At 47.2% G+C, this 19,324-nt stretch overlaps 1 protein-coding gene across 1 annotated transcript in view; it reads right to left on the bottom strand.

Moving 5' to 3' along the window:
• Positions 1-19,324, bottom strand: part of thsd7aa (thrombospondin, type I, domain containing 7Aa) — a 79,938-nt gene that overhangs the window by 23,082 nt on the left and 37,532 nt on the right. Inside the window, exons 3-9 of the mRNA XM_077008519.1 lie at positions 17,859-18,107; positions 15,301-15,482; positions 11,911-12,066; positions 10,355-10,558; positions 5,755-5,949; positions 2,857-3,109; positions 152-267 (exon numbers count right to left, since the gene is read on the bottom strand). Of these exons, the coding sequence (XP_076864634.1) occupies positions 152-267; positions 2,857-3,109; positions 5,755-5,949; positions 10,355-10,558; positions 11,911-12,066; positions 15,301-15,482; positions 17,859-18,107 (1,355 nt within the window). The remainder of the gene's footprint in view (positions 1-151; positions 268-2,856; positions 3,110-5,754; positions 5,950-10,354; positions 10,559-11,910; positions 12,067-15,300; positions 15,483-17,858; positions 18,108-19,324) is intronic.

Here is a 19,324-nt window from a genome sequence, read left to right as displayed (position 1 = left end):
ATCCAGACCAGACTGGATTACATGCTATGGTTTAGCATTTTAGCATTTAATATACATCTTGTGAGGGCTAGGGACTGTGTATCGGTGGTTGCATTGGGTGCAAAATTATAATAAATATCTAACAATTAATAATAATTTTAAAAGATTCTACCTGCTTGACAGGTAGTAGGGCAGGGTGTCCAGTCGCTGTATGGAGTGACGATGCAGTCTCTTTTGCATGGAAGCAGACATGGTCTCACTGTGTCTGGCCGCAAGCTCTCTGGACACCTGCACATGAATTCATACATACATAAATTCAACATGGAGGTCTTCACACTGGTACACCGCTGCACCCCAAATCACAGCATGTTCTTTTCTGTGTGCATACATGAGTATGCTTCCTGTGTGTGTGTGTGTGTGTGTGTGTGTGTGTGTGTGTGTGTGTGTGTGTGTGTGTGTGTGTGTGTGTGTGTGTGTTTGGGTCAATGAGTATGTACGTAGTCCTAATCTCCATTGCGCAGGATTCAAGCATGCTTTATTTCCTCTGGGAATAGCTGATCACATATATACAAACTCTTTACATCAGCAGTGTCTTCAAAAGGACTCCATAATGCATATGTATGCCTGCAGTACACCTATGAGAATGTTCTATTCAAACATGCTCCTGTTCACCACTGCTAGGGTTCTGATGTCATACACATCACCGGTACATTTATTCGGATTCACAGGCTTGCATCTAACGCATGGAATCCCAGTAGTTCAGAGTCGGTGTGTCTACAAACACTGTATGTGTGTCAAAAAGAACAAGAGAGTGGAAGACAGAGACAGACAGACAGACAGAGAGAGAGAGAGAGAGAGCGAAAGAGAGAGAGAGAAAGAGAGAGGGTGAGAGAATGTGACTATGTATGTCAGGAGATAGAAAAATGTTAGTGTGTGTGTGTGTGTGTGTGTGTGTGTGTGTGTGTGTGTGTGTGCGTGCGCACGGATCTGCGCATGTGCGTGTATGCTGTGCGTGTGTGCTGTGTGTGTGTGCTGTGTGTGTGCGCATGTGTGTGTGCGCATGTGTGTGTGTGTGTGTGTGTGTGTGTGCCAGGTAAACCCCAGGACGAGAATAACCCTAGGAAGAAAGTGGGGCTTATTTCCATAGCCAGCATGGGGTCGCAGCAGCAGTAGTTCACTGTTCCACCGCCACTGACACAATCACTCTGCTATTAAGATGAATAAATAAATAGGTAATTCCTTCTCCCAGCAGAGAGCTCCAGGGGACAACCAGGCCCAGGTGCATATAAACACACTACAAACTCCTCCTTCCAGTAGTAAAGCCGATTATTCCCTAGGCACACAGAAAGCACTGCTTTATTATTTGATAGAGTTGCTATAGATCAGGGCTGACTATGATAATAATAACAGGACAAGTATAGCACTGAGCCAGATCAGAATAGTCATAACTGGGTAAGACATATTAGTGTAGTCTGTGAGGAACAGTTACATCTGGCTCTGCACTCCATGAGAACAGACTGGAGAAGAAATGATGACTGTGAGGTTACATTGCAGAATAGTGGCTTTAATTCAAAGGAAACATATGGGCTCCTCTATTGCAGGTGGATGTTTATGGATGTGTTAATGTCAGTATGATATTATGCTGCAGGTATGCAAAAAAGATTTAAAAAAAATAATGAATCAAACAAGATTTGTAATATAGGTCTGAATTTAGATTTTAAAAATAGCTATTTTTTTCTAGGTTAAAAGGTAGATTTAATAAATAAAAATTAATACATTTTCTACAATTTTTTTTTATGTAAAGATCCCACTTTCACATTCGAATGAATGGAAAATTAAATCTTAACATCCATATTATTCAAATATTAATAATTAAAAGACACAATAAAACAAGTAAAATATGCCAGCATGAACTGGTAATGCCACAAGAGCAGAAAAAGCCGAAGTACAAATAGAAGGGTTCATGGATGTAGGGGTCGATTATGGACTGATGTGTTAGACTGGATAGACCACGCCAGGTAGGATGAGGAAATTCCAAAGAAAAAGAAAATATTTCTGATCCATTGTCCTGCTGTCCAACGAAACTGAAGCAGCTCGCCTGTGAATGACGTGGCTGCTAATGTCAATATCACGTTCAAGGCTGTGGTGGACAGACACACCTTAACACCTGCAATTCAGCCAAAACCCTCAGAATGTTTACCTTGCAGAACCCAAACCATCATGATAAAAAGAACTATGGATTTCTTATGACCAAAAAGTGCACTTTAGCTGACTGGCTGAGTCAGGCATCTGGTGTGGAACCCTTAGACAGCCCAGGAACCAGTAGGACATGTAAATGTATTCTGCCAGCACATCACCGGGGAAGACACCCCACAAGCCCTAATGTCTGTCACCTTCTAATGTGTGACACAGGCGTCAGACAGCTAAGGACTTACAGTTAAGTACGCAGCGTGATGTTTTATTTATGACCGTGTTCATTTGTCCAGCTCTTTTTGTGGCGTATGAAAAAAAAGGGCTTTGGTTCAGAATTTATGTAAATTCAGACTAAATCAGACTAAAGGTCCCGCTTTCACTTCAACCTCGTAGACATTGTTTAATCTCAGTGCTGGAGTGCTGGAGTGCACGTTTGTTAAATTTTATTTTAATACAAAAACCGTATTAAAAATTGCACTGCATGCTATATTTATTAGATCCATGAATATATTAAAACTAAACAGCAATACAATATCCCTACCACAGCTTTTCTGACTCAAGTAAATACACTAAATATTGAGTAAGCTTCTTCAAATACACTACAGGCCAGTTCACAACTAATCTAAAAGCGGTGAAACGGTAATCCAGCACACGCCATGTAGTCCCAGCAGAACCGGTACTTACTTCTTGGGTGGCACCTGACCCACGTTGACCCTCACACAGATGACCTTGCGCGTCTGCATGCCCACTGCGCAGGAGGCCTCCGCCCCGCTCACTCCGGCTCCGCTGCGGCTCAGGGAGCCGTTGGAGGTGGGCACGGAAGTGTCCTCTATGCAGGGCCCCCAGGGGCCCGTCTGCCAGTGGTACACGGTGCAGGGGTGTTCGTTGCAGCTCCTCGCCTCCAGCAGGGCGGTGCTGTTGGGGCACTGCACGCCACCTGTCACAGGGAGAGCAGGGCTGTGTGATGATGTCTGCTGAGTAAAGTCTGCTGGCCACCTGAGTTGGATCCATTCAGAAAAGCTTTTTTTTTTTTATCACACACTGAGATCACATATCACATAATGGGAATATTGTTTCTAGGAATTACTCTCATTAGAATTGCTTACAAGCTTTCAACATTAGGCTTCATGCATATTTTAACTCACACACCAGATTAGGAAAGCAAAGCAAAACTAATAAAACAACACTAAATATAACATATGCTGGACATAATGGCCTAACTGTACTAATCTGCACTAATCACCATAGCAGAATTCAAAGCGCAGCGGATCAGTGTGTTTGGTGCGATGTTGGGACTAGGGATGACTTAGAGCCTGCTGCAGAGATAGCACCAGCAAACCCCGCAGAGCTAATGAGCTCCGACCAGAGCCAGTTAAAACAGGGACAAGCTGATTAGCTCCCTAAGCCTTTCCACAAACCCCCTTGGTCGCTTTGTTCTTAGGGAATGATTGTAAAGATCATTTGTTATCCATGAAGGGGCCAGGAAGGATCTGCTCCTTTGTTCTTTATCCAGTTTACCTTAATAGAGTGGAACTGGGAAATGTCTTGTCTGATGAAAAAAGCATTTCCACCATGTCAAATAATTTGCTAATCTGTGTGTGTGTTGTGCACTCGGAAACGTGTGTGTGTGTGTGTTATTAGTTCATAATGAATCAATGTGTTGATTGCTAGCCTTTGGTGTCCGTGGGGGCTTAACTTCTAAATCTATCCACAGCATGTGCTGTTGAGACAACACACTTGCCCATGGTGTGTGTCACAGAGCCACAGAGAGCCCTATCAGGGAGCGGATGGATACCCTTCCACGACCCCTGACTGCCGCACTGTCATTAGCAGCCCAGTGGTCAGATCAAAGGAACTAAGCAGTCAGCAATCACCTCTCAGCGAGCACCGACCACAACACAATCAATGCAGGATCAGGGAAAAATCTGATGAACTGTACATTAACAGATTCTCCTACAGTAGCAACTGGAAATAACAAATAACCGACTTATCCTTTGTAGCAGGGGCCAGGATCATGTCCTGCTACAGGTCGTTTATAAAGAGGTTATCAACCATTATCGTATGCCTCATCAGGTTCGGTGGGATCATTAAAAAAAAAGCTTGCACAGAGCTATCGGGAAGACTGGGGCATAATGACCAGGAAAGAGCACCGAGACGGGGAAGCTCGTCTTTACACACCATTACTGAGCCTCTGAAGTATCTTCTCCTGTAATAGGGAGGGTCAGTGGACCCTCGCAGCATTTGCCCCAGAAAACCACTCTGGCATCACATAGTTTCACATGAGGATTAACTCTGCCCTCCATTATTTAGCGACCGCTACTTGGACGGAGGCTAATCCTTTGCGTTCTTACACGGCTCGGTGCAATTACTCAAGCCCAGGCGAAACAGAAGGGCAGCCGTTCGGCGAGCAGACTCAAGCCTCAGCCCACGTCGGCGCGAGCGAAGCCCTCAGCTCCTCGTGCGTCCGCGGCGCGCGAGACGGCGGGTGCGCGCGTGTCCGAGCGCCTTCCCGCCGCACCACGTCACACACCTGCTTAGTCAGACGCCATTTCGGGCGCCGTCTGACGAAGCCGTTCGGGTTGGCCCAGCCGAGCGCCCGATGCGGCACCGTCGAGCGAGCGACCGCGCGTCCTGGCACTAAATCCATAATGCATCGAGCCGCTTCCCTCTCACCGCAGCTGTATTGAATACGCTGCTCTTGACTGTGACCTGTTCTGGTCTGGCAGACGTAGTGGAGGGGAGACACCTGTGTGACCATTAAACTGATAGCTGTGATATAAAATGAAGCCAAGCTGATTTGCTCCCAGACGGCAGTGCAGAGCGCTCTCTCTCTCTCTCTCTCTCTCTCTCTCTCTCTCTCTCTCTCTCTCTCTCTCTCTCTCTCTCTCTCTCTCTCTCTCTCTCTCAAACAGCATATTTGTGGAAATGGAATCCTGGCTGGTGAGTGACAGCTTGGAGGAACAGGCTTTCACCTAGAGGCACTCTCCTCACCATCACTCCATTACAAATCAGACACTCATTCCCCCCGTCTAGCCCACCTGAGGTTTGAATCACTTAACACTCAGAGATGCTCATTACTTCGCCTACCCTGGGTTTTTATGCCGCTCCTAACATGGGGCAGTGCTGAGCAAGCACAGCAGGGTACGGTGGCCCTGATAGATATTCACACTTCTGCTCTTAAAGTACATCAGTGGCTACAAACCTAGAAATGACACCAAAGGGAAGCAGATTTGGAACTTACAAAAGACCTTTGAAGAACACAAAGCACCTTCTGTTTAGAGAAGCGACTCGGGGAGAAACATTTAATGTGTAATGTGTCTATATCTCACATATATCACACGTATCACAGTACTGTAAGATGAAGCGTATTAAACTTTGCGGCATGATATTTACAATGAACTGTAACATGTTAATAATAATTATTATTTTAATTACATCCTGCATCAGTGTTAACCAAGCTTGAGCTTTTGTAGTGGCTGTGGGTGAACATACACATCAAATAAAAAAGAGATGGAGGGAAAGAGAGAGATTTTGTTAAGAGAGAAAGGTAGAGGAAGAGTGGAAGACAAGAGCATCACCCACTCTCTACGGCGCTGTAGGCCAGTATGGAGCGCGCCCTGGTCTGCTTGCCCTCGATGGTCTTCCCCGAGCAGGTGTGTGAGCAGAGCGACCAGGCCGTCCAGGGGCTCAGCACGCAGTCCCTCGGGCAGGGCACCTCACACAGCACAGGTATGGGCAGGATGGCGTCTCGACACAGCTGCCGGTCCACAAACTCACCTACGCACGGCGAGAGCGAAGCAGGTTATCATGAGGCCCAAATCAATGTGACATCTGTCGTTCAAACTGTCGGTGTGAAAAACGTCACTGTGTTGCAAAATGTGTTTTCATGCCATTGTTACAACAGTAAAGGAGATAGAGAGACAGGGCATGTTTTTGAACACCTCGGTTTTGTTCATTTTTAATAGCAGGCTTTTGCCATCTTTTCAGACAGTCCTTTCAGCATTAGGCCACGTCACCCTGACCTAGTTTGACAAAGTTGACAAAATCAGCTTGTATGACTGCTGAAGTTTCTTGGCATAAGCAGCTACAAATGTTTATGCATGTAGATGCTAAAGTTTGTTTTTATGTCTGTCATGAACGGCTAATATAGGTGTCACGTAGCCTAAACAATTGCCTTCAGTAGTGTTAGTAAGATCTGTTTAGATGGTCTAGTCTGAGATGTCTGACCACACAAGATATTTGTACTGTATTCATGATCTAATCCCATGTCTTCGTCGCTACATTCAATGCTCTACTTACCCACTGCAAAACACATACATACTGTCACACCCATCTTATTAAGTGTTCAGCTGTCAACACAAGAATAGCTCATATGTATGCGTATAGGTGTTCTTACATAAAATCTGCATATTCATGAGTTCTAATGTACCTAGATAAGGATAGTAAGAATGAATCAGCCCTAATATGCACATTTATCTTGAATATATTTCCTTAATGTGCAGTCAAGTGCAGCAGAAAAGCCCAAATGTATGGGGTGTAGGTTCAGCTGCAGTTCACTTTCAGCCATGGACATGAATTCTGCATTATCTTGCTTCTCAACTTGGATCCACAGGAAATGGATGTGGCAGACACAGACACCGGAGGACTGCTGGAGACATGAATGGAACCATGTACACTCAAGTCAAGCTAAGAGCCTTTTCACAGTAGTGTAAGTGGCAATCGCACCTCTGTCGCACACTGTGTTAGCGCAGGGAGGCTTAGCTTAGCGCTAAAACAGGATAACCATGGACTGCCCTGGGAGACAATCCACTTCAGTGGGCCAATATAATCTTCATCGTGTGCTAATAAAATCTGCCAAAGGCAAAGCACAGACCTGGGTGCTCAAAAAGACCAAAAAAAACATTAATTATAAGCCACTGAAAAACCCAGGCGGTCCACACTGAGGTCATCTGAAGGACCTTATTTTGAAAACCAGCCCCACTGAGTCTCTGCATGAGGCCCTGAATTGATTAGCGCTTCCCCGCCCTGCCTCGGTCAGAAAGGACCACTAAAAAACCCCAAACCGACAATAAAAGCCGCAGAGTCGGATGACATGGCACAGACCCTGTGGGACACACCAGATCTATTCTCATCAGTGGCAGACAACAGGAATCAATAAAGAGCCAGGAGGGACAGGAGACCTGGGGGACACTGAGACTGGACAGGCCAGCTGGGAGACCGCGAGTCCTCCAGTTAGTCCTCCTGCTGTAGACACATCCAAGAGGAAGCTTTCCATGGCAGGGAAAATCATTACAGCTCTTGTTTGACATTGATGGTTTTCTTAGGGACAATTTTCTCCCTCTTTTGTGACAGTTTCTCACTTAAAGCAAAAACGATCAATCATGTGTGGGCAAACAGATAGATACTCTAACATCTGTTCCCAGAATTGAATTTGGATCAAGAATTACATGTGATGTCTCTATGTAATGTCTATTTTTAAATCAATAGTCATTTTGAAAATTATATTTATATGTATAAATATACTTATTTTTTTATTTTAATATTTTGACATTTCCATTAACTGTCCAATGGAAAAGTACCAGACACAGTCTGGCTTTTTTTTTTTTTGGAGGGGGTCCTGTCACGTCCAAAGGAGATTGGTGCACTGCTCTTGCTAAATTAATCTGAGGCCTTGGCTAAATTCAAGCTGACTTTGAGGTGTGCTGAGCTTTAATTTCATTTAAACGATGGAGGGAACACAGAGGACAGAACACCACGTTCACTGTCTCACCGAATATGAGGGAAGACAAAGTGAGAGAGAGAGTGAGGGTGACCTTGGACAAATCCTATTATTCCTCACTAAAGCAAGGCAGCTGGATTTAAATGGGCGGGGAACAGCAAAGTCTCGGCCATGGGAGGCAGATCCAGAGAAAAGGGGCAATAACAGGAATTGTTTAAAATGTCACTGTTGTCCAGTTTTCATATGCTGTATTCAGTAATTCTTCATGCTCTAAATAAAAGAGAACTCTGTCCAGGACCATAGGCACCACATTGAACGACATGTTAAATGTCTCCGTGACCAGCACTTTCAGGACCCTTATTGTTACATTTCAATTTATCATATGTGAAAAAGTGGTCAGCTAATGAGCGTTCTATATGCATTGGGGTATTCTAAAAACGCTCTCAGACGTGATGGTCTTCCAAGGAACATCCGTCAGTCTAATAGAGATGTCTAATAGAAATAGGACATACAAGGAATATCGTAAGTGCGTGGATGCACTGCGGAGAAATAAAAAATGATGTTATTCCTAGGGGTTGCACGGGGGAGTAGTCATCACCGCGGTGACAGCTGAGGCACGGGCAGTAGGACTCTCAGCTGGCGAGAAATGGGGACAGCGATTATGAGACTCTGATTGAGACGCGCACACATCTGTGTGCTCACTATCCCCCCCCCCCCCCCCCTCTCTCCTTCTCTTCCTCCCACCCTCCCTCCCTCTCTTTCTCAATCTCTCTTCTATCTCTCTGTTTCTCCCTCCCTTGGGTGCTCATTAGCTCTGTGCATGCTGAGGTCGGATTCCCTGGTAATTGCTATGTCCGCACATCAAAATTCACTTAAACAAGCAGAGATATCTGCAGATGTGAAGCTCAACCACAATGCACCAACTTAGAATTCATTCATTAATGCGTCCCTGTCTCAGCGAGACATTTTTTCCAGAAGAACCACAGACAAAGACGTCACAGACCTGGCATTCCTAGCCCACCGGAGTGATAATCATCTTCCTTCTTCACATTCACCATTATCTAAGGTCAATTCTTTCTGATAAATTGTACTGAATCAATCTATTCAAGTACAATACATTTATACCCTCCTGTCTCAGTCATTCAAAATTAATTTTTTCTCTTTTGTTGAATCATTCAATCAGCTATGCTCTATTCAGTATGAGATGATATTAATTAGATTGGTTGAATTAGAATTGCAATTAAACTGCAATAAATTTCTCCCTCTCCCTCCCACTGGTCTTTCATGAAGCCGGCCAAAACATCTATCTACCAAATCCCATTAAAAATGCATTAGTGCAACATGTCGGGTTGCCTGACTTCCCCGAGATGCGCTCAAAGCTGAGCTCTAAGAGAGAAGCGAAGCAGGGCTCAACGCATATGAGAGAGGACCTCCTTTCTGCTCTCCATGTTTACTGTGGAGAGGTGCTGTTGAACACACATTATTAAATGTGAATAAGGCTGAGAAATCTATCACTAAACACCTGCAGGATAACGCCCTGGAGGCTGTCTTGTAATATTTATGCCCACTTGCTATTATCACTGAGCTTGTGTGTGTGTGTGTGTGTGTGTGTGTGTGTGTGTGTGTGTGTGTGTGTGTGTGTGTGTGTGTGTGTGTGTGTGTGTGTGTGTGTGTGTGTGTGTGTGTGTGTGTGTGTGTGTTTGTCGGGCACGGGGGCATTGGTGGCAGTGATGGTTGTAGAGGTTGGGAGGAGTTTGAGAATATGGATTGAGTAAATATCTATCCGTCTTCTGTGCCACTGTTCAGTGTGAGCTACTGAAAATCATGCCCTCGTCCATGGATGACTGTGCTGTAAGCTGTTTGTCACAGTTATAGGTGTGTGTCTGTCCCTAGGTAAAGCATGTGTTCTTCTGATCTCACAGATGGTGCCTGTGTAGCTCAGTCACACTGCCTCGTAGCTATTCATTCAGCCCCATAATGACCGGACGCTGGTGAAATGCCCAGAGCCTTTGGGCCAGTTAGAAAGCAGGCTGCACAACTGAGGCTGCTTCAGTCACACATGAGGCGTGGGGTGTAGAGTGGTGCAAGCCAACGAGCACTCTGCTCAACACTCTGAAGCCCCCCCACACACACACACACACCAACCCCCTTTAGCCACTCGAACAAAGAGGGCGACTACCAGCAGCTACAATAAAAACAGCAATTATCCCATTGGGCAGCAGTGCAGAACAAAGGGCCTATGGATGGAGTTCATGAGCACATTAATCTGTTCGGGAACTGAACAGTCTGGGTTTGTCACCGCATTTCATTCACAAACACGAGCCCTGCTGGGGTCATATAGAACGCCATTTCATTTAAATGATTCATTTCTACGGACCGACTTACAACACCTGAACAGAACACTAGCTGTAGTCACTGGGTCCTGAAACCATCCCTTTACTTTACCTGCTCTAAAACACTCACCGTCGCTGCTGATGCACTGAACTTGTGGGTTCTGAGTACCGGGCCCACACTCTCTGTCATTATCAGGAACACATTCCTCCAGTTTCACCAGCAGCCAGTCGTAGCAGCTGGGTTCCTCGCAGGGTATAGCCTCCATCAGGTGGGGGCAGTTTCCAGCACCACCCGTCGGCTCGTTCAGAACCCTCCTCTTCCTCAGTTTGAATCCTGCCGTAAGCACAGAGGAAGAACGCCTCATTAGCCGTCCCGCGTTTATACCACATTTAACACCACAGCCCATTAGGCAGAGAAGACAAAGGAAATTACTGGAACTGCTAAACATAATTGTTATTATTCTTCACTCATTACAGCCTTCCTCCAAGGAGACTAACGCGTTTAGTAAATCCTTAATACACTACAGCCTTGGAGTGTAGGGTACGGGGGCTGATCCTGGAACTGTCCGAAGGTCACCGCAGTAAGCCACCACCCCCAGGTCTCCAGATCCTGAGTCTAATCCCCACTGCTGTCTAACGCTGATAAGAGAGACCAGAGGGGGTCAGAATGGCTCTGCATGACCAAGATGGCCAAAGTGTCCTCTCTGATTATTTCTGCACTTTCCTCCCCACTGGCATTTTTTCAGCCTCGTGTTCTAAACAGAGGTCATTGTGTTGGGGAAAATGAAGAGATGGAGAGGAGACTTGTGCTATTGAACAGATCTAGAGAACCTGAGGGTGTGTCATGTGTAGTCTTTGTGTGTGTATGTGTTTGTGTGTGTCTCAAAAACAAATACGGATCCCTCCAAAAGAAGGTTACCACAGTTATAACGCCCGAGACCCACCAAAGTGCCTGATGCTCCGAGATCCCAGTTCTACACACGTGTACAAGCCCGAAAAAGACGGAGCGCCCCGCACCCAGTCACTCCGCCCGCGGCGTCTGGAGTGATGAACGCACATCTTTACGCGAGCGCCGGAGCGTGCCGCCTCCCGTATGCGCCCGGCGTACGCTTGGGAGCGCGAACATCGGAAGAGGAACACGCGAGATGGATACGGGGGAGGGGAATCCATCGTTAAAATACACGGCGGAGAATTTGTTCCAGTTCTATCCATTTGAGTCGCTTCATTAGGGGAGAGTCAATACGCATTAACCGCTGTACAGGTCGCTGTCGACGGCGTGATGAACGAGGCAGGCGCACAGCGTGGCAGACTCATCACCAGACCAGCCCTGACTGTGAGCGCCGGATACGGGGAAGCGAGCTGCTTTTATTTTCTTACCTCGCTGTTTGTCAATCACAAGTCGTCTCTCTATAAAAGACACACAAAAGGGTTTTTATACCGCTTTAACCCTTAATCTCTGTCTGGTAGCCTGCAGGCATTCGGGGACGCGCAGATTCTGATAAGCCCACAGTGCAGACAATGAAGGTGACACAGCTCGAGGAGCCCATGATGAGGCACGAGATGCTTGATGTTTAAAGAAAGAACCAACCCTAGAACCCTAGATGCCTAGAACCCTAGTGGATGAGTGCACTGGTACGGTGCAGGACGTTACAGTAGAGCGTAAAGACGGTATAGCTCCAGTTTCACCTTTCTTGGAGCTCTGGTCCTGGCAGGTCTCGAACGTGCAGGGTCCCCAGGCACTCCAGGATGAGACCTCGCACTCCACCGGACACGGGATGTGACACAGCTGAGTGGTGTTGGGAGGAGGCCCCACACACAGGTCACTGTCCACCGGCCGAGAACCTGTGGAGAAATGCCATGTACACGAAGCTAGAGCTGGTTCAGAGGTTCTACGCTACAGATGCTTTGATCTCTGTGTATGATGGATAGATTAGTCATGTTTTACAGTGTACTTCGAGACATGATGCAATGCAGTAATAAGTCAAGTTTTCTCATTTCTTAAGGTACACATTAAACAATAACTATGAATCCTCCATGATGACTCACTGGAATTAACAAGCAGAATGTATGACTGCAGTTTTAATACAGTTTCTTTTATTATTTCTATCTCCAGATACACCCTCACCTCATTCCAGTTTTTTCTAAATATACTTTAGGTCCATATTTTTTTTCCATTTCATTTATAGCTTCCTTTCTCTCTCCCTCTTTGTGTGTGTGTGTGTGTGTGTGTGTGTGTGTGTGTGTGTGTGTGTGTGTGTGTGTGTTTGTAGAAAGCACACAGCACAGTAGGTGACTTTCTGCAAGGTCACAGCTCTGATGGATCTCCCCATGACAGATCCTGACTTCATTCACATGCAAATTGCTCTGTGACCAAAAGGTGTGTGCCTTGATGGAGATGCTTGTAAAAAGGTGTGTGTGTGTGTGTGTGTGTGTGTGTGTGTGTGTGTGTGTGTGTGTGTGTGTGTGTGTGTGTGTGTGTGTGCCTGTGTGTAAGTTTTGGAGAGGCTGGGTGGTAAGATGTGTGAAATTAACTTACAGTACGATTTTTAATTCCTACAACTCTTGAAAATCTCTGAAAATTGCTACAGCCATATTCATAAAGGTAATCTAAGAGATTGATAGACTGAGGTTGTTTAGTGAGTTTTAAAGTGCTTTCAAATGAACTGGAGCTATGATCTGCAATCCAGTTATCACATCAAATTCAAACTGAACTCATCGGTGTTCCTTGATAACACTGACAGCAATGGCCTCCCATTGTTAGTCTGCTAAAGAGACAGTGGAACAAATAAGCTCGGGGACAAATGCATTATTTCATGTCCAGTAATCCAGCGTCTTCTGTGTCCTCGCTTCTCAAGCGTGTGATTGTGTTGCATTCCGATGGACAAAGGCCTGTCTCTGGTCCCCCCGTGTCACTCTGAGGGCCCCCCTGCCCTGCCGCCCATTAACTCAGCCTGATTAATGAGCCTGACCTTGTTCAGGTGGAACATCGCTCGCACCGAGTCCAGATGGTTCGGTCTTTGCCCACCTAGCACTCCTCCAGCCTAATTAGGGTGTCACTGTCCCATCAGCCTCTTGCCCCCAGGCGCCGGTGTCTTTGCAGGACCACCATCATCATCAGCGGCATCATCATCAATAACTCATCCGCCATGGAGATCCGAACGGTGGTGTAACAGTGCGGGCCCCTCGACGGGGTGCCCCTTCGATTACAGTCAGGGGGGAAACACAGCCAGGGTGGAACTATCGAACATCAGCGGCGCCGTTGCTCAAACACCGCCTCGCGTTCTCGCGCGCCGGCTCCCCGCGAGCTGAGCCGTGTTAATGGATAAAGACGGAGACGCCGCCTGCTTTTCTCCCGCCGTCTGGCAATCTGCAGCCCCCCTGCCGAGAGAGGAAATCTACCCCGTTCCCCTCGCCTCCGCAAGCTGCACCCAGCGTGAGCGGCAGGGCGGGCCGGCAGGAGGGGACGCCATCTCCACTGACGGAGCGAAGCGCTGCGAGCTGCTTTTGAAATGTAAAAAGCACAACTGCTTCCCAGTGCAATTTTATGCATTCATAATGTGATCTTTGGAATCCTGAATCAGATTCAGGGTTCTAAACAAAGCTTTTATATCCCCATGGCAACAATACTTATATGGATCACGACTTATTATCGAGTCTTCCGAGTATTTCAAATAATGCGGTGCGAATCGTGGAGGGATTCGCCTACTAGGGGATTTAGACGTCGTCTGTGACAAGAAATGATCGGATTGATTTGGCATAAAACACGCTGTGTTTTGTGGACCTGCAGTCCCTAATTGCTTCGCATTAATATAAAGATCTGTGGATAAATCAGCAGAGAGCATTACCCTGACATGGTCAATTACACGCTGACCCTTCCCCGATGTTCCAAAGAACCTGAGTGGTATTACATCTTCAAGCTAAAGATAATGGAGACGAGGAAGGGTCATATCGGAGGGTGAGGGTAAAAGAGGCATGCAGGATCTCAAGATGCTGAAGGGGAACCCCCCCCCATAACATAAGGGGAGGAAAACCAATGAGTGTGTGTGTGTGTGTGTGTGTGTGTGTGTGTCCCTCATGCTTGCTGTGTCTCATCAACAAGCCACAACTGTCACCTCGCTGAGGGGGGGCGGCACTGCCCAACCCTCGCCACCTGCTCACGTCCCGGGCAACAGACGCCCTGCTGTGTCCGTCGGGGCAGGCGCCACCCAGTGGAGAGGTACAGATCACGGACGCGTTCCTTCTTGAACAGAGCTCTTCTGTTCAAGTGGTGTCCTCTCAGTCCCTCTGAAGGAACCTGCACTGGCTCACGGAGGGGAAGCAGCTGTGAGAGTCTGAATGGGTCCTGTAAGAGGTCACCAGATCAGCGTTCGGAACAGATGGTAGGGGACTTGGCGTGTCAGTCTGAGGAGGAGTACGGGCGTGCTACCAGCTTTAAGACCCAGCATGGGCTTACAGGGACCTCTCTGGCCATGTCACGTCACACTACATGAGTGTGTGTGTGTGTGTGTGTGTGTGTGTGTGTGTGTGTGTGTGTCTACCTTCTGTTTATTGCGTTTTTTGGCACTAAAATAAGAAAGCACAAAAGTCATCAGTATGCACGCATCATCTTCCTTAATTATCCTTAGAACCCAGAATCAAATGACACGTAGAAGGAAATGATACGCTTCCAGAACCGCCAATTCCACATTTACACGAAAAGGCTTGATCTGAAAAGTGCACTGAAGATAACTTCTCTCTCATTTCCATTTTCTTTTCCGCCTGTGCGTTCTACGCGAGCCGAGACAGACGGGCTCCTGACAGGCCACCGCCATCCTAATGGGCAGTACCAACAGAACTGGGGGAGGCGAGCCTGCCCACCGCACCAGAACGCCTGCCAGGAGTACCAAGCACAGCCGACAGCCTTAGCCACCTGGGAACGGGAGGTGGGGAGGGGCGGACCGAACAGCGGGCGTCTACACGACGAGTTGTCAGGCCCTCCTGCATTCCAGAACCATCTATGATCTGTGATCAAGCCAGTGTCTGTCGTCATTCCCTGCGCTCGCCCGGTTGCGGTTGGGGTGGGGTGTTGAGGAATACCTTCTTTGCTCTTGAGGGAGCCGAGACTGGACGAGAAGTCAGAGAGAGCCTGGACGCAGTACACCTCCCTGTTCTGTATCCCTCCTCCGCACAGGCCCGTCTGGTTGCCCCGACGCCGGTCCTGCTGGCTGAGGAGCACGTCCACCCTGCACTCGCTCCACTCCGTGGTCCTCCAGGTGTACCTGTGCAGAGGCAGCGAGAGAGAGAGAGAGAGAGAGAGAGAGAGAGAGAGCACTTTCCGTGATCTCATTTACTTCTCCTAACCATCACCTGGAGCAAAAATCTGACACTTGAGCACTAGGTGTAAATCCAACACTGGGGGATTTTGCCGTCCCCTGGTCTCAGTCCCCACAGTAGATATGAAAGAACAACCCAGCAGTTCTAAAGTGGACTAGCTCAGCGCAACACTCGAATCAGGCACCGAGTTTAAGTCACGACTTTATTGCGGCGCCGTGGCACGTCTGGTGCCCGGGCCGCGCCCGTTTTGATTGATCGTAACAGCCGAGCGTGATTCACGCAGAGGAACTGCAAACAAACGAGAGAGCCGCATCTTCCAGGGGGGACAAAATTAGAGAGACACCTCGCTCATTTTTAATGGGAGAAATTTTTATTGCGCGCTCTCTGATATTTTTACGCTTGGATAAGCTGCGTGTATTTTTCATCATAATCGTTTGTCAGAGCCCGGGGAGAATCGCCCGCAGCATAAAAAAAAAAAAAAAAAACTTCTATGAGATTATTAGACGGCAAAAGGGGGAACAATATAAAAACAAACTCTGGCTCTGGATGCTTTATTTAATTCGTTCAAATGAATGCGTCCCTGAAATATGCAAGCCAAAATGATTTAGGTTTTCATTCCGACTCCTGCTGTCACAGCTGTTAATGACATCACCAAATGAGTTCTGCCTAAATGAAGGGATAATGACAATCAGATCATGAACAGTGATGTGTGGCTGTGGGATGGGGAGACGCCGTGTGTGGGAGATCTTTGAAGGCCGGCATCTAAACAGCTGACCTCTGCTTGCCCTGTGCAGATGGGCCCCATTGAACAAAACCCTGCGGATAAGCTTCAGGGAGCACGGGTGGAGATGTGGGCAGCATGGGACCTCACAAAAACTACACAACGTGCCCAGGTGTGTGTACACAATACATGCAATCCTGAGATACATACATTTGTTATTTGCTTCAGCATAAAATGGGGGAATATTCAGACGTTTCAGTTAAAAAGATCAAAAGTGCATTCCCAGAAAGAAAGGACAGTGCGAACACATCTGTTGTTCAGTGATTACAAAAATGTGGACTGGGTTAGGAATCAAGATAGATTGAGTCTCAGTGGCCAAAGCCTGCATGTCTCCTGTCATAGAAGCTTTTGTGTGGGACACTCCACTCTCGTTATGCTGTTCCCCTCTGGCTCTGCACCTGTAACTCACCGTGGACTCATCAGTGCGTATATACACACACTGCCAGCTGCCTTCTAAAATGTTCTTACCAGTTTTCTGAGCAATTCTGAGCTACCATCTAGTTTTATGTTTGATCTGGTTTTAGGCCGGTGTGTCTTATTGTTTTGTGATTTTGACTGTACCTATGATTACCCTGCCTGTGTGCTGTGTGGGCCCTACTGTCTGTCTTGACAGCGACTCGTAGATTAGATTAAATAAACACACGTGAAATGTGTCTGTCTTCTGTATACTCCATCACTTCCTGCTAATGGAGATATTTATCTCCTTATTAGTGGAAAAAGGATTAGGTGAGAAAGGGTAGGATTATCTTCATACATTCCTTCACCATAAGACATTAAGACAACAAATGTGAACGCAAGATTGGTAAGTGAGACACCCTGAGCTTTGAGTCATTTCTTGTCTTGGTCACGACATTCGGCACAATGAGCTCTCAGCAGAGCTGTCTAGGTGTGTGTGGGAGGTGACATCACCCTGTTGGTCTTCACTGCCTCCCTCAGCGAGACCTGTGACCAGCTGGGCCTTTTCTCTGACCGACACACCTTCCCATCTCCAGACGGGCTGGGGGATTCCGAACGGGCGTGCTGATGAACGATGAAGCCCGGATCGGCCCATCTGTGCTGGGGACGGGACGAGACGCTGCCCGGTCTGTCCTCCTGGACACTCCCCATTCATCACCTTCCGCTTCCTGGCTGGCGGTGTGCCAGCACGACAACCCCCCCCCCTCCCTCCACCTCCTCCAGCAGGCCTGCCTCCACACCCCACCCCGCCTCCGCCCCAGGAACCTCTCCATCTGTGTTTTTCACCACACAAGCTGCACAAAAGCCCCCCGACAGACGACGAGCATGAAGAGAGGGTTATTATTGTTCTCCCCACTGTTAACACCAGGCCAAACGGCTGTTATTATAGCACCAAACATACCTCAGCATGTAGCAGCCATTCAGCACCAATAAACCCACTGAGAAGACAATATGTCTGTGATATAACCGCTGCACTTGGCTTAAATCGACATTAATTTTCTTTCTCTCTTTTTTTGGGGGGGCTAATGGAGCCAGCCTAATTTAATTGTGGCTTTATTGAAACAGCAAGGCCCACGTGACTTACACTGTGCATGGTAGTATCCCATCGCCCTGAGGGCTGCATGGTTCAGTCTCCTCCAGGTGGGGGCACTCCGCACCTCCGCCCACGTGGAACTGCTGGAGGCGGCGTGTGCGAGTCCGCTGGCCTTTGGGTCCGTTGGGCTCGTAACATTCCTTCGAGCAGGCCGACCAGTCCGACCACTGGCTCACCTCACAGTCCTTGGTGATCACGCAGGCTTGAAATGTCACAGGAAGGGTCTGCTCATCACAATGGCTGCAGACGAGAAGAACAGGCATGTTAGCAGTCATCACGTTTACTACGTTCACTAAGTTTGTTCTGCTCTCATTCGGTAGCCCACCTTTCTAGAGTCCGTTACTCCAGAGAGTAACTAGAGAACTCTCATAGGCTCTGATATAAAACATCAGGACGGTGTTTCTCAATCTAGTCCTTAGAGTCAATTGAGCAGTTCATCATGTTTAACCTAACTCCCATACCCTTGATAGGTATTTTGTGTTTTTTGTGGCTTGGTCAAGGCCCATGGAGTGGTGAGATAGCAGGAATGTCAGCTGAGAGGTATGTTGTGAGGACTGGGTTGAGAAACACATATGTAGGGTACATGTCACCGGCAGTATCCCTCCAAAATGCATCAACACGATCTCCTCAAAGCTGGAATTAAAACAGCAGCATAATGGAATCTGGAATCCTGCCCAAAACTGTGATTGCACAGAATACCCCCGACAGATAAAAAATCTTAATGCTGCTTACTCTCTGACCCACATTCTCGCCAGGATTTCACTCTTTGAGCTTATTTTCCAAGCTATTTTTGTAAGAAGCTGTTTGCAGTTCAATTTAGATATATCAAATCTGGACCAACTTATGACTTTCATGAATTTTAATTAAAGGCATCAAAACCCGTGTTCCCTGCCTTACTTGGCATACGGGGTGGCGTGATTAAGAATGCTCGTCTCTGCTCGTCTTGTGAGACATGCAGGTGGCAGAATTTCACTTTCTGCTGGGTCCTAATTACCCAGTAGAAATCAGGCGGCTGGTTGGTTCAAAAACATGTAATGCTAGCAGAGCCTTCAAAGAACCTAGCAAAATTAGTCCATAACCTGATGAAGAGTTATGGAGAAACCAACACGTACATGTACATCAGTGAAACTTTCTCTTTGAAGAAAGCAGGGATAAGGTACCAGCACATTGTCCAAGATGATAACATGACTTGCCCTTTGCATGTGACCATTAGTCATAACATGACTTTTGTACCCCTCCAGACACAGACACACACAGTTGACCCTGTGCACAGACCACATTACTGTAATTAATACTAAGTGTCAACTAAGCCTCTTTGGGGCCTTCAGTCTTCTGTGAGTAGCTAAAATGTACTGGCTGTGATACTCCAGCACACAAATGCTGCCACTCTACCACTACCACACAAACACTATCACTACCACACAAACACTACTACTACCACTCTACCACTACCACAC

This window comes from Brachyhypopomus gauderio, chromosome 6, assembly GCF_052324685.1.
Source record: "Brachyhypopomus gauderio isolate BG-103 chromosome 6, BGAUD_0.2, whole genome shotgun sequence".
Taxonomy (NCBI): domain Eukaryota; kingdom Metazoa; phylum Chordata; class Actinopteri; order Gymnotiformes; family Hypopomidae; genus Brachyhypopomus; species Brachyhypopomus gauderio.
Note: the sequence above shows the minus strand (reverse complement) of the source record. Positions and strands in the feature narration are given on the sequence as shown.